We start from the raw sequence: 24874 nt of genomic DNA, 5'->3' as shown, positions 1-24874 counted from the left end.
ACAAAACAGTTACATTAAATATCACAAGGGTGGGCACATTTTAAAATACACTTTACCTTGGATTGTTGACAACATTTTAAGAATGCAGACTTAGTCTTGTATAGGAGACATTTCATTCAATTATACTGGCTATGTAATACCTTCACAAAAGTAAAAATCAGAACATTTCTAGAAATGGAATACTTCACACACAAAAGAGAAATGTATTAGGTTATCCAATTCTACTCCAAAATGTTTATCATTTAGAATTTTAAAAATATACACATTTGGTGGTTATTTTTCTTCTTTCTCATGTAGCCACCCAGTGAGACTTCATGTTCTGAATTACAGATATTTTCTAACTTTTATGGTACTCACAGCATTTAATAGAAATTCATGCCTCTGGCAAGATTACCTTAAGCAATCTAATCGCGGTCACCCAGCACGTCCTACTCTGCTCTTCTTCTGCACAGAGCATTTTCAGGTCTCGGGGCCCTCCCGCTTTGTTAGGCTAGAAGGCCACAGCACATTGTTTATCGTTAATGCATATCTTGAAGGTAACACCTGTTGAAATAAAAGCCACTAAAATTCTCCTACATATAAGAGAAAGCTGTCTCTTTTCAAAAGAAATTAAAAGAAACTCAAGCTTACCTAAAAGGCTGAGGCTTGCTTTATTCATCTATCAAAATATTAAGCCTGTACCTTAAAGCAGAATCCATAGTTAGTCGGTGCTCCATGTTTTTTTTTGCCTGCCAGTGACACATAAATATCACTATTGCCAAATTCGCTGAAAAACTGCAAATGCCGCGGTTCCTTAAAAAAAAAAAAAAGTATTGAAATGGATACATATTTTTGCATTATCTTTTTTGTTTGTTTATATTATATAATTGATACCTTGGGCAAAAACTTATGACTAGCAGAAGCTCAGTATGATGTCGCAAAAATAAAAGGAGAAAAAGAAATCTAAGTTATTATATCTTTAATTAACCAGGAGCTGGATACAATTTTATTTAATTTGAGAAGTGAAAATTTTGTTTATAATTTAACTTCCAATAATATAAATAAAGTCCTGTTTTAAACTTCCGATTCTCTTTAACCACCATTTCAAGGAATCTGAGAGAGAAAAAAGTTAGCAAAGATTGGCTTTTGGAAATGTATTCCTCATCCAGCTTTCAAATAATGGTAGCTCAACAAAGGGGAGAAGGTTGGTTTGAGCTTCCATAGCCATTAGAGAAGATAAAAGAGAACAAGACAATGATTCCTGCTTCATTCACACACAGTCATCCCTCACATTTGTGTACAGTGGAACACACCACAGGAAGCAGCGACTGCAGGAATCTCTAACTTTACAAAAGGAAAGAAAGAAAGTCTGTACAGATAGATGAGTTCAGGGAAATTAGCTGGCAGAGGAATGTTTCTGATTTTCAACACAAAGTGGAATCATGAACAGCTATTTCTTCTCTGGGAAATCCATGAGATTTAAAACTGGTCATGGGAAATCACTAGGTCATATTACTCTGTGATAGGTTAATAACTTGGAGAAGTGCTTAATTCTGAGGTTGAATGTATAATCAAAACTGACCAGAATGCATTTGTTCTCTAAAACCTTGCTGCTAGGAGTGTGGTCTCAGACCAGCAGCATCAGTATCACCTGGGAGGTTGTTAGAAATGCAAACTTTCAGGGCTCATCCCAGACCTCCTGAATCAGTATTTGCATTTTAACAAGATCCCAGGTGATTCATAAGCACTAAAATTTGAGAAGCAGTGGAAATAAAAAAAAAAAGAAAAAGCACCCCACAGAAGAACACTGAGCAAAACAGGCAACCCCACTCAAATCCGAAAACCAAAAGAACCTTTCATTGTCATTTACCGGTGTTACTCCACCTCTGATAACTGGGAGACCAAGAGTTTCTCTGTACGTTACTATTCTTAAGCATTTTAATCTAATGAATAACTGTAGTTTCTAACACCGTTGGAGAATAAGACAGGAAAGAAAATTGTTTTTAAAAGACCCCGAATAGGACCCTTGGTAAAAGGTAGGAGGAAGGAGAAAGGTACACTTATTTCTATGGCTTTAAACATCTTATTCCTTGAGAGAAACTAATTTGCTGGTAAAAATGTTTGATATCTATGAAGATGGAATAAAACCATCCCTGTCCACTGATGCTGTAGAAGTCAATATAGTTCAGTTATTCAAAGGAGAGTAAAAGGTAGCTGGAGAAACACTGGAAGGCAATAAGATTATGATGAGTTTTTTTCTCTTGATTTATTTTTGTTCCACCACTGCAGACATGCTAAGGCTTACTGGCACTACAAGGCTATGAAGTCGAATTGGCATGGTTGGCAAAATATAAGTATGTGTACATTTGTACATCTCCCCATGTGTACGGACATAGGGAGGTGGAGAGAAGGGTACTTCAAGATTTCTCTGTAAATATATTCCTGACCACATTTTTAAGGCTTGCAGCAGTGGTCAACTAAATTTAGAACTAAAACCAATCAAGACCTCCTCAGAGAAAAGGATAGGAAATGGTCTCTTTGCCAGGTAGAAATGCCATATATGACATTAGGAGGGACAGAGCAAGATGGCTGAACAGAAGGCTCTATCTATCCTCCCTGCAGCAGGAACACCAAATTTAACATCTACACCAAAAAAAAAAAAAAAAAGCACCTTCCTAAGAAGCAAATCAGATGAGCACTCACAGTACCTGGTTTTAGAGGGGAGCCCACTACCATGAAGGTTGAGTCTCAGTCCTGGTGCATTCACCCAAGATGACTGGAGAGCCCTTAGGCCTTAAGTGAACATCAGCAGTCCCCAGCAGTACTCCCTGCGGCCTTTGTATCACTGAAAGAGGCACTGAAGGAGGTAGTAAAGACTGTCTTAAATTGTCAGCACCTCCCCTCTCCTGTTCCTCAGCAGGAGAAAGAATCTGTGTACTTGGGAGAGGGCGAGCTCAGTAACTGTGAGACTTTGCATTGAATTCGGTGCTGCCCTGTCACAGTGGAAAGCAAAACTAGACTGAACCCAGCTGACACCTACCCATAGAGGGAGGATTTAGACCAGCCCTAACCAGAGGGGAACTGCCCATCCTAGCAGTTAGAACTCGAGTTCTGGCAAGCCTCCCAACTGGGGACTAAACTACTCTGTGGCCCTAAATAGACATGAAAGGCAGTCTAGGCTGCAAGGACTGCAACTCCTAGGCAAGTCCTAGTGATGAGCTGGGCTTGGAAGCCATGCACTTGGGGGGCACACAAGCTAGTGAGTAACAGCTGGGGTGGCTACAGGAGTCCTTGTACTACCCTTCCCACAACCCCAGGCAGTACAGCTCGTGGCTCTGAAAAGAGATCCCTTCCTTCCACTTGAGAGGAGAGGGAAGAGTAAAGAGGATTCTGTCTTACATCTTGGATACCAGCTTAACCACAGTAGGACAGGGCACCAGTCAGAGTTGTGAGGCCCCCATTCAGAAAGTAGCTCCCAGATGACATTGTTAGACACACCCTGAGGCAAAAGGGAACCCACTGCCTTGAAGGGAAAGACCTAGTCCTGGCAGGATCTATCACCTGCTGACTAAGAGATCTTGGGCCCTGAATAACCTGCAGTGATACCCAGGTAGTAATCCATGGGACTTGGATGAGACCCTAAGATATATCCTAAGACATGCTGGCTTCAGGTGAAACCCAGCACATTTCCAGTTGTGGTGACTATGGTGAGAGATTCCTTCTGCTTGAGAAAAATGGAGGGAAAAATAAAGGAGACTTTGTCTTGTATGTTCGATTCCAGCTCAGCCACAGATGGGTAGAGCACCGGGATGGTTCTGAGGGCTCCCCAGTTCTGGGCCTCAGCTCTTGGATGATATTTCTGAACATGTTCTGAATCAGAGGGGAGTCTACTACCATGAAGGGTGAGTCCCAGACCTGGTGGCATTCACCACAAGATGACTGAAGAGCCCTTGGGCCTCAGATGAACATCAGCAGTCCCTAGCAGTACCCCCTGGGGACTTGTAGTAATAGTGACCATGGGGTGAGGCTCCTCTTCCAGTGAAAAGTGAGGGGAAGAGTGGGAAGGACTGTGTCTCGTGGTTTGAGTGCCAGCTAAGCCACAGTAGAATGGAACAGGTGGATTTCCAAGGTTTTTTGTTTGTTTGTTTGTTTTTGTTTTTTGAGACAGAGTTTTGCTCTTGTTGTCACCCAGGTTGCAGTGCAGTGGCACAATCCTGGCTCACTGCAACCTCCGCCTCCCAGGTTTAAGTGATTCTCCTGCCTCAGCCTCCCAAGTAGCTGGGATTACAGGCTTGTGCCACCACACCTGGCTAATTTTTGTATTTTTAATAAAGATGGGGATTCACCATGTTGGCCAGGCTGGTCTCTAACTCCTGACCTCAGTAATCCACCCGCCTAGCCTCCCAAAGTGCTGTAATTACAGGTGTGAGCCACCACACCTGGCTGATTTCCAAGGTTTTTGGCTATAGTCCCTGGCTCCCAGATGGCATCTTGAGACCAACCCAGGGACTAGGGGAACTTGCTGCCCTGAGGGAAGGACACAAGCCTAGCAGGCTTCACTACGTGCTGACTGTAGAGATCCAGGGCCTTGAGCAAACATAGAAGGTAGCCAGGTAGTGGCTCATGAAGCATTATACCACAAGGAAATACATGCACACACATAAGACCCACACATAAGAACAGCAACAAAGGAAAACTGTGTATGTGGGAAAGAAGGAAGCTATACAAGAACAGCTGGGGGAAAATATGGGAAAAAGTCAAGTATAACTATTTTCCAGCTCCATATCTCCTATTAAGACCATTACGCAAACATCTGGTCTCCATCATTAGCTGTTTTGAGCATTGCCATTTGTTGGCTTCATCCTCAGTAAAACATATCCAGAACTGAGATTGCTATTTGTCTTCTAAGAGAGTTACCTTCTAGCAAATATGCTATTCCTATTTATTTTTATTTTCTATTTCTCAATTTTCTTTTATCTTTAAGAACATTTTTAACTGCTTCCTCTTCTTTGATATCAATCAGCCACACACATCTGGCCTTTTGCCATTTAATCTTGTGGCCATTCTTTTATTCTCCCCTCTACTGCTTGTCCTAGGTTAGACCCCATTGCTTCCACCTGGATTAATGAGATGATCATCTAATTAGCATCTGTGTCTATAACCAATTCCCTCTCTCTCTACTTCTCTCTCTCTCTCTCTTTCCCTTCCACTTCTCCCTCTCTGCCTCCTTTGCCTTCTTCCCTTCAATCTCTTTTTCTCTCTTTCAATCTCTCTCTCCTTGATCTTTTAAGCTCCCTTTGACCAAACTAATCTCAAGATACTCTTTTGGTAATTTCACTCCCTTGTTCAAACATTTCAATGGCTTTCTGTAATGGGTTGAATAGTAACCCCCCAAAAAAATATATACCCATGCCCTAATGCCAGGAAATTGTAAATGTAACCTTAATTCAGAAAAAGGGTCACTGAAGATATAATTAAGTTAAGGATCTTGAGATGAGATTATTCTAGATTATCCAGGTGGGCCCAAAATCCAATGACATGTGTTGTTATGGAGGGAGGGAGAAGGCCATGTGAATACAAAGGCAGAGACTGGAATAAATCAAGCCATGGGGCATCTGAAGTCATAACTAGCCAAGACAGAAAATCCTAACAAAAATGCAAAAGATCACATAACAAGAATGGAAAAGAAGTAGTCAAATAAATAATGGATGTATATTTCTACTATGAAAAAAAGATGAGTTTTCAGATTGAATGTGTGTGCTAAGAATCAAGCAAGATTTAGCAGAATATATTTCAACACACCTAGTAATATAGCAGGGAAATTACTGCACGCCAATGTTTATAAGAATGTTTGAAAAATTGCTAGAGAAAAAAGACAGTTTAACCCATAAAGAAGCAATGGTGCTTTCACTGACAACTATAGATGCATGAAAATAGAATAACAATAACCACCCATAAAAACTCTCAAAAGAATTTTTACTTGAAAGACATCAACGCATTGCATAAAATGTCAACACTTACATGCCAAAGACTATATAATATAATGGACATAGACTAGACACAGAAAACAGACAGAACTGTAGAATATATATGTATGTTTAAGTGATAATGTATGTGCATATGAACTTCTGCACATGTATATCTGTGTAACCATTACATAGGTAAACACATAAGTATGTAGATAAATATATCTATTCATCCCTGATGACAGCATCATAACTTCCTCTAGGAATTTACAATATATGTAAGGAAAAAAAATAACACACACAAAATAAAGAGAAGTAAAGGAACAGGAGGCAGGATTAACTTGCAGCTCCCACTCTGGTGGGCAGAATAGCATGAGGAGACTCACATTGTGAACTTTTGCTCCAAGAACTACCACAGGAACATACAAGGAAAGCCAAGAGAATCCATAGACCCTTTGAAGGAAATGGATTGCTGCTGCAGGGCCCCCAGAAGACAGCCAAAAAACTGTGAGTACCCAAACTGTGAAAAGGGGGATCAAGCACCCCTGAACACACACCCTCACTGGGGAACCTGAAGGTCCAGATCACAGGAGAAGGATGTGACATTACCTACAGCTGAGACAAATTCAGAGTTGAGCGAAATACAGGGTGGAAAAAGCAGCGGGAAAAGCCTGTGGGCACTCTTGGTCCCCGGGGAAGCCTTTTCTGACTGTCTCACAGGGGTCCCTGGGAAGGGCTGCCAGAGGAACTTGGAAAAGACCACAGAAAGAAGGAAACTTCCATCTGAACTTTGTAACAATTTCAACTGACTCAATGTTTCCTAGACAGAACCTGGGTGAGGGGGTGAATCAAGAGTGCAAACACAGTACAGAAGCCGTGGCAGGCCGGGAAGTGCAAAACCTGAAAGCCTTGCTTGCTTTCTCACTTGGGAGGCTGGTATCCTGGGGCAAGTTCTCAACCCTATTCACCTGCTGCCTGGAAAAATACTCAGTGCTGTTGGTGGGGCATGGTGGGAGCTAACCTGAACTTCTGGGCTGCACAGGAGCTGGGGGAGGCCTGTAACTGCCAGTTTTCCACCACTTCTCTGCTGACCTACTGTATGATGCAGCAGAGGCAGCCATAATTCCCCTGGGAACATAACTCCATTGGCCTGAGAACCACACCTCCATCCCCTACAGCAGCCTCAGCAAGCCCTGCCCGAGAGTCTGAGTTCAGACATGCCTAACCCTGCCCCACCTGATGGTCTCTCTCTACCTGCCCTGGTAGCCAAAGACAAAGGACATAATCTTTTGGGAGCTCCAGGGCACCATCCACCACGTGATCCTCCCTGTACTACTGCAGCTGATATGCTCTTGACAGCACCAACTCTGGGTTGGAGGCCAACCAACACAAAACTAGCACAATAAACAAAATTACAACTAAGGACCCTCACAGAGTCCACTTCACTCCCCTGCCACCTTCACTGGAGCAGGTGCTGGTATCCATGGCTGAGAGACCTGTGTTCACATCACAGAACTCTCTGCAGGCACTCCAGTACCAGCCCAAGGCCCGGTAGCTCCAGTGGGTGGCTAGATCCAAAAGAGAAGTAACAATCACTGCAGTTTGGCTCTCAGGAAGCCACATCCCTAGGGGAAGAGGGAGAGCACCCCATTAAGGGAGCACCCCGTGGGACAAAAGAATCTGAACAGCAGCACTTCAGCCCCAAATCTTCCTTCTGACATAGCATACCCAAATGAGAAGGAACCAGAAAAACAATATTGGTAATATGACAAAACAAGGTTATTGCATACCCCTAAAAGATCACACTAGCTCACCAGCAATGGATCCAAACCAATAAGAAACCTCTGAATTGTCAGAAAAAGAATTTAGAAGACTGATTATTAAGCTCATCATGAAGGCACCAGAGAAAGGTGAAGTTCAACTTAGTGAAAAAAAAAATGATACAAGATATGAAGGGAAAAATCTTCAGTGAAAGAAATAGCATGAATAAAAAACAATCACAATTTTTCAAAATAAAGAACACACTAAGAGAAATGCAAAATGCTCTGGAAAGTCTCAACAATAGAATCAAACAAGTAGAAGAAAGAACTTCAGAGCTCAAAGTCAAGGCTTTCAACTTAGTCCAACAAAGACAAAAAAAAAAAAAAAAGAATTTAAAAGATGAACAAAGCCTCCAAGAAGTTTGGGATTATGTTAAATGACCAAACCTAAGAACTGGTATTCCTGAGGAAGAAAAGAAATCTAAAAGTTTGGAAAACATATTTGAGGGAATCATCAAAGAAAACTTCCCCAGCCTGCTATAGATCTAGACATCCAAATACAAGAAACTCAAAGAACACCTGGGAAATTAATCACAAAAATCATCACCTAGGGAAATAGTCATCAGGTTATCCAAAGCCAAGTCAAAGGAAAAAAATCTTAAGAACTGTGAGGCAAAAGCATCAGGTAACCTATAAAAGAAAACCTACCATGATGGTGTGCACCTGTAATCCCAGCTACTTGAGAGGCTAAGGCAGGAGAATCACTTGAACCTGGGAGGCGGAGGTTGCAGCGAGCCAAGATCACGCCACTGCACTTTAGCCTGGCAACAGGGCGAGACTCAAAGAAAAAGGAAAAAAAAGAGAAAACCTACCAGATTAATAGCAGATTTCTCAGCAGAAATATGACAGGCTAGAAGGGATTGGGGCCCTATCTTTAGTCTCCTTAAACAAAATAATTATCAGCCAAAAATTTTGTATCCAGTGAAACTAAGCAGTCTTTTCCAGACAAACAAATGCTGAAAAAAATTCTCCACTACCCGGCCAGGACTACAAGAGCTGCTAAAAGGAGCTCTAAATCTTGAAACAAATCCTCAAAATACACCAAAATAGAACCTCTTTAAAGAATAAATCTCAGTATTTTGGGAGGCCAAGGTGGGTGGATCACTTGAGGGCAGAATTTCGAGACCAGCCTGGCTAACATGGTGAAACCCTGTCTGTACTAAAAATACATAAATTAGCCTGGCATGGTGGTCCTTGCCTGTAATCCCAGCTACTTGGGAGGCTGAGGCAGAAGAATCACTTGAACCTGGGAGACGGAGGTTGCGTGAGCCGAGATGGTGCCCCTACACTCCAGCCTGGGTGACAGAGCAAGACTCCATCTGTATTAGTCTGTTTTCATGCTGCTGATAAAGACATACTTTATCAGCATGAGACTGGGAAATTTATAAAAGAAAAAGGTTTAATGGATTCACAGTTCCTCATGGCTGGGGAGGCCTCACAATCACAGCAGAAGGTAAAAGGCACATCTCACATGGCAGTAGACAAGAAAACTTGTGCAGGGAAACTCCCCTTTATAAAACCATCAGATCTTGTGAGATTTATTCACTATCACGAGAATAGCATGGGAATGACCTGCTCTCATGATTCAGTTATCTCCCACCGGGTCCCACACACAGCACGTGGGAATTATGACAGTACAATTCAAGACAAGATTTGGGTGGGGACACGGCTAAACCATATCACCATCTTACAAAAAAAGAATAAACCTCACAGCTCACAAGACCTATAAAACAAAAACACAATGAAAAAAGAAACAAGGTATTCAGGCAACAAATAGCACAATGAATAGAATAATAGCTCAGTACCTCACATCTCAATACTAACATTGACTGTAAATGGCCTAAATGTTCCACTTAAAAGATACAGAATGGAAGAATAAATAAGAATTCACCAACCAAGTATCTGCTGTCTTCAAGAGACTCACGTAACATATAAGGACTCACATAAACTTAAGGTAAAGGGGTGGAAAAAACATTCCATGCAAACGGACACCAAAAGAGAGCAGGAATAGCTATTCTTATGTCAGACAAAACAGACTTTAAAGCAACAGCAGTTACATTGTATAATGATAAAGGGAATTGTCCAGTAGGAAAAATTCACAATCCTAAATATATATATGCACCTAATCCTGGAGCTCCCAAATCTATAAAACAATTTCTATCAGACATAAAGAAATGAGATAGACAGCAACACAATAATAGTGGGGAGTTTTAATACTCCACTAACAGCACTAGGCAGGTCATTAAGACAGAAGGTCAACAAAGAAACAATGGATTAAACTATACCTTAAAACAAATGAACTTAACAGATATTTACTGAACATTCTATCCAACAACTATATTCTATATATTCTAATATATGAATAGAATATACATTCTATATATTCTATATATATTCTATATATACAGAATAACTATATATCCTAATACATGAATAGAATATATATTCTATTCATCAGCACACAGAACATTCTCCAAGATAGACCATATGATATACCACAAAACAAGTCTCAATAAAATTTTTAAAATTGAAATTATTTCAAGTACTCTCTCAGAACACAGCGTAATAAATTGGAAATCACTCCAAAAGGAAACCTCAAAATCATGCAAATACATGGAAATTAAATAACCTGCTCCTGAATGATTGTTAGGTCAACAATGAAATCAAGATAGAAATTAAAAAATTCTTTCAGCTGAACAATGATAGTGACACAACCTATCAAAACATCTGGGATACAGGAGAGGCAGTGCTAAGAGGAAAGTTCATAGCCTTAAATGCCTACATCAAAAAGTCTACAAGAGCACAAATAGGCAACCTAAGGTCACACCTCAAGGAACTAGAGAAACAAGAACAAACCAAACGCAAACTCGGCAGAAGAAAAGAAATAACAAATATTAGAGCAGAATTAAATACAATTGAAACAAATACAACAACACAAAAGATAAATGAAATGAAAAGCTGTTTCTTTGTAAAGATAAGTAAAATTGATAAACCATTAACCAAGATTAACCAAGAAAAGAAGAGAGAAGATCCAAATAAGGTCAATTAGAAATGAAACAGGAGATATTACAACCAATACCAGAGAAATACAAAAGATCATTCAAGGCTACTATGAACACCTTTATGCACATAAACTAGAAAACCTAGAGAAGATGGATAAATTTCTGGAAAGATAACCCTCCTAGATTAAACCAGGAAGACATAGAAACTCTGAACAGACCAATAACAAGCAGTGAGATTGAAATTGTAATAAAAGAAATTACCAACAAAAAAAAGTCCAGGACCAGATGGATTCACAGTTAAATTCTATCAGACATTCAAAGAATAATTGGTAGCAATCCTATTGACACTATTGCACAAGACAGAGAAAGAGGAAATCACCCCTATATCATTCTATGAAGCCAGTATAACCCTAATACCAAAACCAGGAAAGGACATAACAAGAAAAGAAGACTACAGACCAATATCCCCGATGAACATAGATGTAAAAATCCTTAACAAAATACTAGCCAACTGAATCCAACGGCATATTGAAAAGATAATCCACCATGATGATGTGGGTTATATATCAGAGATGGAGGGATAATTTAACAAATGCAAGTCAATAAATGTGATACACCACATAAACAGAATTTAGAACAAAAATCACATGATCATCTCAATAGATGCAGAAAATGCATTAGACAAAATCCAGCAACACTTTATGACTAAAAATTTCAGCAAAATTGGCATAGAAGGGACATACCTTAAAGTAATAAAAGTCATCTATGGCAAACCCACAGCCAACATTATATTGAATGGGGAAATGTTGAAAGCATTCCCCCTGACAACTGAAACAAGAAATGGATGCTCACTCTCACCAGTTCTATTCAACATAGTACTGGAAGTCCTAGCCAGAGCAATCAGACAAGAAAAAGAAATAAAGGGCATCTAAACTGGTAAAGAAGAAGTTAAACTGTCATTGTTTACAGATTATATGATCGTATACCTAGAAAACCCTAAGGACTCCCCCAAAAAATTCCTAGAAATGATAAATGAATTAAGCAAAGCTTCAGGATACAAAATTAATGTACACAAATCAATAGCTCTGTTATATACCAACAGTGACCAAGCTGAGAATCAAATCAAGAACTCAACCCCTTTTGCAATAGCTGTAAAAAATAAAATAAAATAAAATACTTAAGGATATACCTAACCAAGAAGGTGAAAGAACTCTACAAGGAAAACTACAAAACATTGCTGAAAGAAGTCATAGATGACACAAACAAATGGAAACACATCCCCTGCTCATGGATGGATAGAATCAATATTTTGAAAATGACCATACTGCCAAAAGCAATCTATAAATTCAACGTAATTCTTACCAAAATACTATCATCATTCTTGACAGAACTAGAAAAAAAAAATCCTAAAATTTACATGGAACCAAAAAAGAGCCTGCAAAGCCAAAACAAGACTAAGCAAAAAGAACAAACCTGGAGGCATCATATTACCCGACTTCAAACTATACTACAAGGCCATAGTCACTGAAACAGCAAGGTACTGGTATAAAAATAGGCACATAGACGACTGGAACAGAATAGGTAACACAGAAATAAAGCCAGATACTTACAGCCAAGTGGTCTTTGACAAAGCAAACAAACAAACAAAAAAAAAAAAGTGGGAAAAAGGACACTCTAGTCAACAAATGGTGCTGGGATAATTGGCAAGTCACATGTAGAAGAATGAATGTGGATCCTTATCTCTGTCCTTATACAAAAATCAACTCAAGATGGATCAAAGACTTAAATCTACGACCTGAAACCACAAAAGTTTCTAGAAGGTAACATCAGAAAAACCCTTCTAGATATTGGCTTAGGGAAAGACTTCCTAAGAACCCAAAATCAAATGAAACAAAAACAAAGATAAATAGATAGGACTTAATTAAACAAAAAGCTTCTGCACAGCAAAAGAAACACTCAATAGAGTAAACAGACAACTCACAGTGCAGGAGAAAATATTTGCAATTTCTAAATCTGACAAAGGACAAATATCCAGAATCTACAAGGAACTCAAACAAATTGGCAAGAAAAAAACAATCCCATCAAAAAGTAGGCTAGGGACATCAATAAAAACTCTCAAAAGAAGATATATAGATGGTCAATAAACATATGAAAAAAATACTCAACATCACTAATGATCAAGGGAATGCAAAACAAAATCACAATGTGATGCCACCTTACTCCTGCAAGAATGGCCATAATCAAAAAAACCAAACAACAGTAGATGTTGGTGTGGATCTAGTGAAAAGGGAGTGCTTTCATGCTGTTGGCAGGAATGTAAACGAGTACAACCATTTTGGAAAACAGTATGGAGATTCCTTAAAGAACTAAAAGTAGAACTACCTTTTGATCCAGCAATCCCACTACTGGGTATCTTCCCAGAGGAAGTCATTATATGAAAAAGATACTTGCACATGAATGTTTATAGCAGCACAATTCACAATTGCAAAAATATGGAACCAGCCCAAATCCCCATCAATCAATGAGTGGATAAAGAAATTGTGAGATAGATAGATAGATAGATAGATAGATGATAGATAGATAGATAGATAGATAGACAGACCATGGAACCACAAAAAGGAATGAAATAATGGCATTCCCAGCTGCCTGGATGGAACTGCAGACCATTATTCTCAGGAATGTAAAACCAAAAATGGTATGTTCTCACCCATAAGTGGGAGCTAAGCTATGAGAATGCAAAGGAATAAGAATGACACAATGGACTTTGGGGACTCAGGGAAAAGGTGGGATGGGGGTGAAGGATAAAAGACTATACAATGAGTAGTGTACTCTGCTTGTTGATGGGTGCAACAAACTCTCCGAAATCACCACTAAAGAACTTACTCATGTAATCAAACACTTTCTGTTCCTTACAAACTTCTTGAAATAAATCCATCAATCAATAACAAAAGAGCAATAAATGACTCAGATGAAACATTTTATTAACTGTTCTATTATTAACTGTTCTGTTCTGTTGATGTTGATCAACAGAGGTTCAGAAGTAGAAAAGATCAGCAGTATGACCTGGGGTAAAAAGAAAAGGTATACACTACATCAGGCTTCAAACTCTGCAGCCAAGGATGAGGAGAAAGGAGTGAATTCAGAGTGAGCACAAAGGGGTAACATATGTTGTACTGAAATAAGAGTATCCAGACTCCATCAAAGATACTACATTGAAACCAGTGTGAAGTAAAACTGAGTAGTTAGTGTTTAAATAATCAAGGCAAATGTTTTAAATAAAAAAAAATCAAAGACCAACCTTTAACATCAAGTAATAAAATAATAAATACAACAAAGTAAATATGTTTTAACTTACAGCTTAATATGTCATTCATAACACATCCTGGATACTTCAATTTACCTTTGATGTCCCTTTAGTAGAAAAATATAAACCAGATCTTCTTAGAAAAAAGTAAATTTTTTTCCAAGACTTCTTTCCCTGTTCTTTCGCATGTAAGAAACCATGAATTTCAGGGTATGTGCTTGAACTCAGAAACATCTGAAAGAAAATTTACATATTTTCAAACTATGATTAAATCAATGATATGGTAACCTTATACTAATCATATTAAGATTTCAAATATAAACATGTAAAAATCACACAGGATCATAACATGTAACATTACGGTAATTAACTGTGTGTGTGTTTTGATAGTCCTTGGTGTCTCTCTCTCTTCTTCTCTCTCTCTCTCTCTCTATCTCTGTGTGTGTATACACACACACATACACACACAGAAAATAAATCAGTCTTTTAAAAACCTGAGATATTTCAAATGAAAATGAGTTCACAAAATATACATTCTAAGTGATAGTACGTAGTTATCTAACTACCAAAACTATCAGCTAATTGAATGTCCATTCAAAAAGTTGGACGTCATCCACAGCGTTAAGTCCTGATATACTGTTCATTGTTTTCCATGGTTTTCCCTGAGATTACAGGTTTACCTATTAACTTCATTATGGTATAAGTAAGACCACAATCCTGACTTCAATTGGGAAGCAGGAAGTTGAGCCAAGTTCATCTCCTTGAGGAGGACAAAGCAAATAAAACTATCTCTTGTTTGTCATCTATGGTTCTCAGTTGTGGGTGAATGTGGTAGGTCATGTTTTCCAAAGAGGACGGCAACAATGTCTTCCATCCCACATGGTCTTCTGCAATGTTATCTTGCCCCTGAATCACAAAAAGGTGGAGTCTTTCTCCACTCGCTTGAATGTGAGCAAGCCTATCATTGCTTTGACCCATACAATATGTGGAAATGACCCTTTGCCAGTTCTAGGTGTAGTCCTTAACTAGCCTGGTGCTTTTCATGACTTGGCCCTTGGAATCCAGCTGTCACATAAGAAATGTGACTACCATGAGACCATCACAGGTAAGAAGCCCAATGCAACTGGAAGAGCCCTACAGGATGAGACACCATGAGACAGACAGAGAGAGAGAGAAAGTGGGGGGAAACATGGGAGAGAGAGAGAGACACCAAGGAGTCACAAGGACATGCAGTCAAAAAACTGTCTTAGAAGGGGATCCTCAATCCCCAGCACTGAGTCAATGTGCCTCAGAGATGACCCACCCAGCTAGACTCTTCCCAGATGCTTGTCCCACAAATTGTTGGCAAAATGTAAATGGGTACTTTAAACCACAAAGGCTTGGAATAGTTTGTTCCATGGTAGTAATTAATTGAGACAGTGGGCATGTGTTGGTCAAGAAAATGACAATGAAAAGGAATAGCTCAACTGAGTGGTTGTGCTCAGCATCCTTAATAAGACAGTGGAAATGCATTAGTGTCTCATTAAAAAAAAAGAAAGTAGAAATTCCTCCGAAAAAACAAATGGAAAACATTTGAAATAAGGGAATTTATTAACTAAAATAACGTAACACATTTTAAAAGGCTACTCGAGGAAATGCTGATAGTAGATATTTATGTTTTTTAAAGTAAATTACTAAAAGAAATTTAATTTAATGAGCCACAGATATTAATTAATTGACATGCAAAACAGGCAAGTAGGTTTTTTAGTTTGAGTGCTTTCCAAGTTATTAAACCAAACCAATTAAATTTTAAAAAGAGAGTCATAGAGGTCACACTAGAAAAAGAAGAAACCTTTTAAAAAGTGGAAACATTGCCTCAGTGGAGAGAAGAGGTCAGGGGCACATGCAGGACTATCTGATTCCAAAGCCTATGATTTTTCTTGTTTTTATAATTTAACATTAAAGCAATATAACTGTGCTATAGGAAGACTTGCAAAAGGAGGTGGAATAAAAACTCCATCCCACCACTGTGTTGTAATACAGTGGTGAAGCATTCAGAGGGCTGAGATCTGAAAGTCCTGGGGCACAGCTGCTGCTGCCATTTACCTAACATTTTGACGGGGTGTCTCTGTAAAAACCCAGGAGCACAGAAGCAGCTTTTAGAAAAATCTCTGGGGACTAATCATGTTTCAAAAATATTCTGAAGCACAAAAATGAAATATAACCTATTAAAAAGCCCACAGAAAAATCCATGATAGCTCTGCCAACCTAATATTTTTAAGGTCAAACAATACTGGAAATATTAAAAGTTGTCTTCATTAAAGATCAGGGAATACTGAGTGAGTTTGGGGATGCATGGGGCTGAGCTCAAACAGCAACCATTATAAAGACATTGCTCAACATTAACCTGTGAAAAACAACTGTAGAGCTTCTGATGTAAAATCTACAAATCTATCAAAAAATAAAATAACTGAAATTATTCATTTATTGTAACAACAATGTCTTTGAAAATAACCATTTTGAGCCACCGCCAGTTTGGAAGAAGTGAGTCCAATAGAAACAAAAATAAGGAGATTTTTAATGAGATAACTAGTCTTCTTAATTCAGCTAAGAATATTTCACATTTCTATGCAAGGATTTCCATAACAGCTATTACAAATGCTAGTGAATACATTTGCATCCTGTATCTTTTATCTCCTTTCATTTATTTGCTAAATATTTTATTACAAATAGGATTGAGGGCATTTATTATGGAAGCTAATACTGAGTATCTATTGGTAAAATATCTGTATTTTACAAAGAATTATGATTTTTCTAAAGACTAACATAATATTTACACACACCACATAACAAAATTGCAAGTTTCCTTTTAAGACACACATTTTTAAATATGTAAAATCCTTTGACAATTGGCTAAAACTGGGAAGAAGAATGTTGGTAAAGAGCTTTATTGACAGGGCATTCTTTACCTGGGTGCTATTATTTTTAGTTTTACCTCCAGCAAAAAATATTAATAATAATTCAAACATAACTTTTCAAAATCTGGGCATATAAAAAAAGGACTTTAAAGTTTTCCTTCATTATGCTATTATTTATATATTTGAATAAAAATATATTTACCTGCAAAATCTGTGTGGGGGATATTTCACCATTGGTTTCAGTTGCAAAAGATACCATATGCTCTGGAAAAAAATACTGTCAAAAAGACACAGTTAAATTATCACAAAATTCATGCTAGAAAAGATTCAATTATGACCAATATAGTAATCAAAAGCAAAAGTTCTTTAAACTGGTGTGACTAAAATTCACCCAAAGTGCTTTTGAAAAGGTCCGTCCTTAGACTTTACTCACAGGTACTTTAATGAGAATGTCTGGAGTTGGGTGCAAAGATTAGCAAATGCCCCCACAAAATGCAGATGTGGATGGATTCAGGTATCCGGAGTTATAAAACACTGTCCTGAAGTCGACAATGTGCTCGCTCCCACATCTTCTTCCTGAGTCCTGCAACCAGTCTATCAGGTACAAATGGACTATCCATTCCATTTTACAAAGAAAAGGCTCATAGAAGTACAGAGTTTAGAGTATGCCCAAGGTCATAGCCCACAACACAGTGGAGGTCAGGACTTAAACTGAGCTGGGGAGCTAAAAGTCCAGTTCTTGCTACCTACCATTTTTCCAAACTTTTTAATCATAAAATTTACCCAGGGCAGTTGTTTAAAATAGGAATTCCCAGGCCTCATTCCTGGAGTTTCTGATTCAGTAGGTCCGGGCAAGTCCTGGATTCTGTGTTTTTAATAAGCACTCTCCCCTTGGTAAATTTTATGATTAGACAAGTTTCGGAAAATATATTCTACTATATTTCCTCTAGGACAGGGTTTTTCAACAGCAGTTCTACTAACATTTTGATTTAATAATTCTGTGTTGAGGGGGCTATCCTGCGTATTATAGATGTTTAGAGTATTCCTATCCTCTGCTTACCAGCAGTCCTCCTCCCCACCACCAGTTGTGACAACCAAAACTGTGTCCAGACATTGTCAAACCACCCCCCAGTTAAGAACCACTGCAATAGTTCTACAAAACAAATGTCCAGCCTTGTTTAAATAAAAAAATAAAATAAAAAACAAGCATTGAACAGTATTTCTTTAAATATATGTTTTTAAATTCTTGATTTTAATAAAGACTCACAACAAGAAAACACTTTTCCCTTCACATTTGAATTTATTTAATTTTTATTATGACTAATTTTCTTTGCCAAAGATCATCCCATTATGTTTCTATTAATAGGTTAAGATAAAAGAGAACGTGAGAGGTCTTTCAGGGTTTGAAAATATTCTATTATGGTGTGTATCATATATTTTTCATAAAGAATCGTTTCAATCCAATTATCATCCAAAACTTAGTGTAAAAATATGCTTCAGCTTCAGAGACAAAAACAATTTAAAATAATGAGCCCAGAGGCTATTCTGACTTTTCTAGATCCCTAGTCTTCATTAGAATGTGACATACATTTATTTTCTTTTAAAGAGAACTACAGTGAAAGTAGTATTTACTAGATAATGCACTGGTCTTTATCTCCTTTCTACTTAGTTAAAAAATTACTGCACTGGAAACAAAATAATTTAGAACAGCAAGATTCATGTCAATCTTAATTTCTGGCTAAGTTATAATACTCTCAACAATCATTAGTCTGCTTTTACTTTAGAAAGTCTATTTAAATTTCCCAAATTCTGTAGAAAGTGGTAAAGTATAATATTTTGCTTAACACTTGTTCTTAATCTGTTTGAGAACCTATAAAAATTCATTTCCCACATCAAATTTATAATTGTTTCCTTTTCACGAAAGGCAAAATTAGGTTTCCTAATACTTTTAAATTAAATAAACCAAACTCATCTCAATTCAGACTTTACCAATATGGTTTCAAAAAGTTTTACACCTGTGTATCTGAACTTCTGTGTATAATGTTCACTAATCATTGTTAGCATGAGAAATGTGGGTATAATTTTAAAGGACCAGAGTCTTCATCTAAAATTTACCAAATAGGACTGTATTTTATTTATAGTGACTATCTTCTTTGCATAAAATTTAACTGATTCATTTATTTTCCATAACTACTAATGGTGATTTCACTTACCATTGGGTTTTTAAAGAACTCATATTTGGCATAATTTTTTCTAAAGTATAGCTTGTTTTCTTCTTCTATCCCCCAGTTGGATAGCACTTCAATCACCAGTTCATGGTCTTCTATTGTTCTTTCTGTAAAGAATGTTTCAACGAGTATGTTGACAGATAGACAAATATACAAATATACACACACACACATAGACACATACAAACATATAAAACGTATTACGCATCTTTATTAAACATAGCAGATTTCAACTTAATTATGAAATAGCCAGATTGATAAAATTTCTCATCAATATTCAATTTACTAATGTTCATTTTTATACCAAAGCAGACTGATGTCTAAAAAGAAAACATGTATATAATATCATAATATACTCTTTGTTATCTCAATTTCCTTTTCTTACTGTGTAAATAATACAAATCTTGATAACAAATCTGCATGAAGTATATGGGAGCTACTTTTTTCTCCAACTTACCATGGTGCCAAAATTAAAATATTTATTTCAAGGTTGAACAATTCATTAAGAGATGAAGAATTTTGACAGGTTCATGTGCATTTAAGACTGTCCAGACTAATCTGGATAGCTGAGAAAAATTAAAATAAATGCTTTAAAAGGAAACTTCTAATACAAGTAGATATAGGTATTTTTTTTAAGAAGCTCAATTCCTTGGGGCACTTTATTATTTCAAAGCTAATACTAAAGAAAATATATTTTGTAATAACAATGAAGATAATTAAGTAGGGTGAGAAGGCACTTGGCAGAAAAGGCACTTAAATGAAGTAAGCAAAGGCAATTGTAAAGAGGTGAATATAGCATGCAAAATTCCTATTTTTATAAGAAACTGTGAGGATGTTGACAGTAGTATTATTCATAATAGCCCCAAACTTGAAACTACCCGAATGCCCACTGATATGAGAATGAATAAGTAAATTGTATAAAAGCACACAGTGAAAATATACTACAACAACCCACAACAGTATGGATACATATTGCATTTCCTGAACACAATATTTAATTAAATAATCCAGACACAGATAATGCATACTGCATGATTCTACTTACATAAGGTTCAAAACAGCAAATTAATCTGTAGTGCTAGAAAGGGTTTTGGAGATATTAAGTAAGTGGGGGGCATGAAGGGAATCACTGGGGTGAGTACAACACTGTTTCTTGATCTTGGGGTTGGTTACTCTGGTATATGCAATATCTGAGAGTTCACTGAGTTGTGCACACTTGGTTTGTACACTTTTCTTAATGTATGCCATACTTCAATAAAAGGTGGAGAAAAGAAAAGAAACTGGAAATTACCAATGCAAAACAGGAAATGGAGAACAACCAAATAAGGAATATGGAAATTCTCTGCTGTTTTACTGTTTCTAGGATGTTTTTAAAAAGCATTTATGTCTCAGAAATTCAACATTCAGTAGTGATTTGTGACCTACAACACCCAAACTCTTGAAAGTAATATCATTCTTAAATAGACAGTTATTCATCCAAAAGGAAGTTATCGTAAGAGTGTTCAATGAATATGGATGAGTTTAAGCTAAGTGTATATCAACACTTGGGGTTCTATTACTAACTCTGATTGTTCCTTTTCTATCCCATTGACTAGTTCCACTAGCTCCTTCTCCTCCTACATCTCAGTCCCTGGTTCAACTCCTTTCTTTCTCCCCCTATAAACTAATCCATTCTCACCTCTTCAACCATCTCATTTGTCAGGCTTTTTGAAGTGAAATCTCTGGCTATAATTGTTCTCACCCATGCTCCTGTCCTAACTGCTATACGGTCCACCACCTCAAATACAGTGTGTCTAAAACCAAAGTCAAAATATGACACATAAAATTACCATAGGATCCAGCAATTCCACTTCTGGCTATTTACTCAAAAGAAGTGAAAGCAGGGACTCGAACAGAAATTTGTATACCAATGTTCATAGCAGCATCATTCGCAATAGCCAAAAGGTGAAAACCTAAAGTCCATGTCCATGAACAATGAATAGATAACAAATGTGGTATACATAGTACATAAAATGGAATATTCAGCTTTAAAAAGGAATGTAATTCTGACACATGCTACAACATAGATGAACCTTGAAGCTATTATGCTAAGAGAAATAAGACAAATACAAAAGAACAAGTGCTGTATGATTCCACTTATACAAGGTACCTAGAATAGTGAAATTCATAGAGACAGAAAGTAGAATGGGGGTTGCCAGGGGCTGGAGAGAGTAGGGAATGAGCAGTTATCATTTAATTGATGCAGAGTTCCAGTATGAGAAAATTAAAATATTTTAGAGATTGATGGCCAGTCATGATGGTTGCACAACAATGTGAATTCATATAATGCCACTGAACTGTACATACACAAAATTTTAAATGGTACCAAAAAACTTTTTAAATTTAAAAATGAAACAAAGTCATCTACATTTTTCCCTTTCAAATGGCTTTTTCTTCCTAAATTATCCTATCTCCATTACTGTCATTTTTACCACACTGTCTCAAAAAAAGTAGAACTACAGCTCACCTTTGCAACTTTCTCTACCTCTACTCCAATATCTTCTACTCATGAAATTCTCAGATAGCAGAGATTCTTCCTCTGGGTGTCTCTCACACACAACTAACAACCCCCACACCAGTCCCACTGTCACCATTTCAATTTAGACCTTTGCCTTTTCTTGTTCAGCCTAACTAACCTTCAAACCTCTACTTTCTCATTCTTCTAATCCAACATGGACACTGATAGCAAAGCAAACATCCTAAAACATGTGTATGAATGTGAACCCTGCCCAAAAAGCTTGTCTCCTTCTGCTTGTTATAGATAAATTCATACAGTCTGGCAGTTAGTTATAACTTAGTCATTTGTTCATCCATTCGACAAATATTTGCTGAAGGTCCACAGTATGTCAAACACTCATCTTAGGGTGAAAAATTTTATAGTGGAGAAGACAGTAACAAAATAACTGTCCCATGAAGCTTTCATTCTAATGGGAATACGTGGATAATAAATAAAATGTGAATCATAAAATGTGGTGGTCTTAGTCCATTTTTTGTTGCTATCAAGAAATACCGAGGGTGGGTGATTTATACAGAAAAGGGGTTTATTTGGCTCGTGGCTATACAGGAAGCATGGCAGCAGCACTTGCTTCTGGTGAGGCCTCAGGAAGCTTACAATCATGCAGGAAGGTGAAGGGGGAGCAGGTGTGTCACATGGCAACAGACAGCAATAGACATGCCAGGCTCTTGAACAACCAGCTTTTGTGTGAATGAATAGAGTGAGAACTCACTCATTACCACAAGGATGGCACTAAGTCATTCACGAGGGATCTGCCTTCATGACCTAAACACCTCCCACTAGACCTATCTCAAACACTGGGGATCTCATTTCAACAGGAAATTTGGAGGGGCAAATATTTAAACCATAATAGTGGTGATAAACCTTACAGGAAAAACTAGAGCAGGGAAGAGAGAGAAAGTGCTGAGGACACAGCAGATAGGAACCCATTTCCAACAGCTTGTTAAGAAGGCCTTATTGAGAAGATAATGTTTAAACAGAGACCTAAAGGAGAAGAGGACAGGAGCCAAGTAGATAGAGAGGAAGAGCAAGAAAAAAAGCCCTTGAGGTGAGAGAAAGGCTGGTATGTTTGAAATATAGCCAGGAAGTTAGTGTGGCTAATGTTGAATGAAGAAAAGGGGTTATCCCAGGAAAAGAAGTTAAGGAAATAATGGTGATGAGATGATGAGTTGTAGAAAGCCCTGGAGTCTATATAGTAAGGATTTGGCTTTTCCTCTGTGCTAGATGGGAAGTCATTTTGAACACAGGAATAACATGAACTAACAAGTTTCAATAGGATCACACTGTGGAGCAGAAATTGATTTTAAAAGGCTGAAAGCACAAAGACCATTTGGTAGGCTATTGGAACTAACCCCAGGAGAGACGATGCAGCTTAGATTAGCATGGTAGCAGTTGATGTGGTTAAAAAAAAAATACACAGAATCTTGATCTATTTTGAAGGTAGGGCCAACAGAATTTGCTGACAAATTGGATATGGAGTGAAAAAGAAAGTACTTGAGGAAGATGTCAAGGTTCTCAGCCTTAGGACTTGGAAGGACTGTGTTACCAGCAATAAGCTAGAAAAACTGCAAGACAGTCAAAGTGGAGGGACATCCAGTGATCACTGAGCTACCAAGTGGGAAGCTGCATTCTTAAAAATCTGTCTTACTTCTGTTTACTTCTCACGCAAACTCAGCTGGTATTTCAAGATTATGAAACACAAGTACACATTATTAAATACACTATGTGCTATGCACTGTATCTGTATTCTTTGCAACTGCAGTGGGAGACAATTTCAAGATATCAACAAAGTTGCTTGTTTATTTGCTTTGCCAACCTATGTTTCCTTGGACCCATTACCTTTCTCTACCTCTAAGAAAACACTATGAATTCTGCCCTCATACTACACTATAAAGAAAGGAAAAAATAGCAAAGAGGGATTTTGTTGGGTTTTTTTTTTTTTTTTTTTTTGAGCTTCGCAGTAGACTTTATCAATTTTTGACAAATACAATTGTTTAGGAAGAAGCACACCTAGCCAATCCTCCATTGTCACTTGTGGGGACCCACCTTCTGACCTCTGAGAAAGGAGGCAGAATTAAAGAGTGATTGAAGGAAACTGGTGGAGTGGAGACTGTGAGGCAGCTAGATGGTAACTGGATGGTGTAGGTCCCAAGTGACACCACATTGTGGGGAAAAGAGAGATCAGACTATGAAACTGAGGCAATTGCAGTAGTTGCTGATGGCCTTGCAAATCTTAACCCTGTCACTTTGGTTAAGACCATCTGAAGTACTACTATTGTAAATTTCATATTAATCCTTGTGTGCCTGTTCTGTCTGCTGTTAGTCTGCAGGTATACCCAACAGTTCCAAAGAGACAGTGACCATCGAGAACGAGCCATGATGACAATGGTGGTTTTTTTGAAAAGAAATGGGGGAAATGTGGGGAAAAGAGAGATCAGACTGTTACTGTGTCTATATAGAAAGAAGAAGACATAAGAGACTCCATTTTGTTCTGTATTTGAGATGCTGTTAATCTGTGACCCTACCCCCAACCCTGTCCTTGCAAGAGACATGTATTGCAAGAGACTCAAGGTTTAAAGGATTTGGGGCTGTGCAGGGTGTGCTTTGTTAAACAAGGGCCTGAAGGCAGTATGCTTGTGAAGTCATCACCATTCTCTTAATCTCAAGTACCCAGGGACATGTACACTGCCAAAGGTCGCAGGGACCTCTGCCTAGGAAAGCCAGGTACTGTCCAAGGTTTCTCCCCATGTGACAGTCTGAAATACCGCCTTGTGGGAAGGGAAAGACCTAATCGTCCCCCAGCCTGACACCCGTGAATGGTCTGTGCTGAGGAAGATTAATATTAGAGGAAAGAAGGCCTCTTGGCATTTCAGATAGAGAAAAGAATCTGTCTCCTGCCTGTCCCTGGGCAATGGAACATCTCGGTGTAAAACCCATTGTATGTTCTGTTTACCGAGAAAGGAGAAAGCCGCCTTAGGGCTGAAGGTGGAACATGCTCTTTACGCACTAAAAAGGTTTATGGAGATGTCTGCATATGCATATCAAGGCACAGCACTTTTCCTTAAACTTATTCATGTCACAGAGATCTTTATTCATATGTCTTACTGCTGATCTTCTCCCTACA

The 24874-nt window shown here is 38.0% G+C and overlaps 1 protein-coding gene across 2 annotated transcripts in view; it reads right to left on the bottom strand.

The window, feature by feature from the left end:
* GRB14 (growth factor receptor bound protein 14) overlaps positions 1 to 24874 on the bottom strand; it is a 130619-nt gene that overhangs the window by 15368 nt on the left and 90377 nt on the right. For both annotated transcript variants that reach the window (XM_010365318.2, XM_010365319.2), the window contains 5 exons: positions 19182 to 19303; positions 17171 to 17245; positions 14168 to 14305; positions 682 to 792; positions 395 to 490 (listed from right to left, as the gene is read on the bottom strand). In XM_010365318.2, the coding sequence (XP_010363620.2) occupies positions 395 to 490; positions 682 to 792; positions 14168 to 14305; positions 17171 to 17245; positions 19182 to 19303 (542 nt within the window). The remainder of the gene's footprint in view (positions 1 to 394; positions 491 to 681; positions 793 to 14167; positions 14306 to 17170; positions 17246 to 19181; positions 19304 to 24874) is intronic.

Source organism: Rhinopithecus roxellana, chromosome 14 (assembly GCF_007565055.1).
Source record: "Rhinopithecus roxellana isolate Shanxi Qingling chromosome 14, ASM756505v1, whole genome shotgun sequence".
Lineage (NCBI taxonomy): Eukaryota > Metazoa > Chordata > Mammalia > Primates > Cercopithecidae > Rhinopithecus > Rhinopithecus roxellana.
Note: the sequence above shows the minus strand (reverse complement) of the source record. Positions and strands in the feature narration are given on the sequence as shown.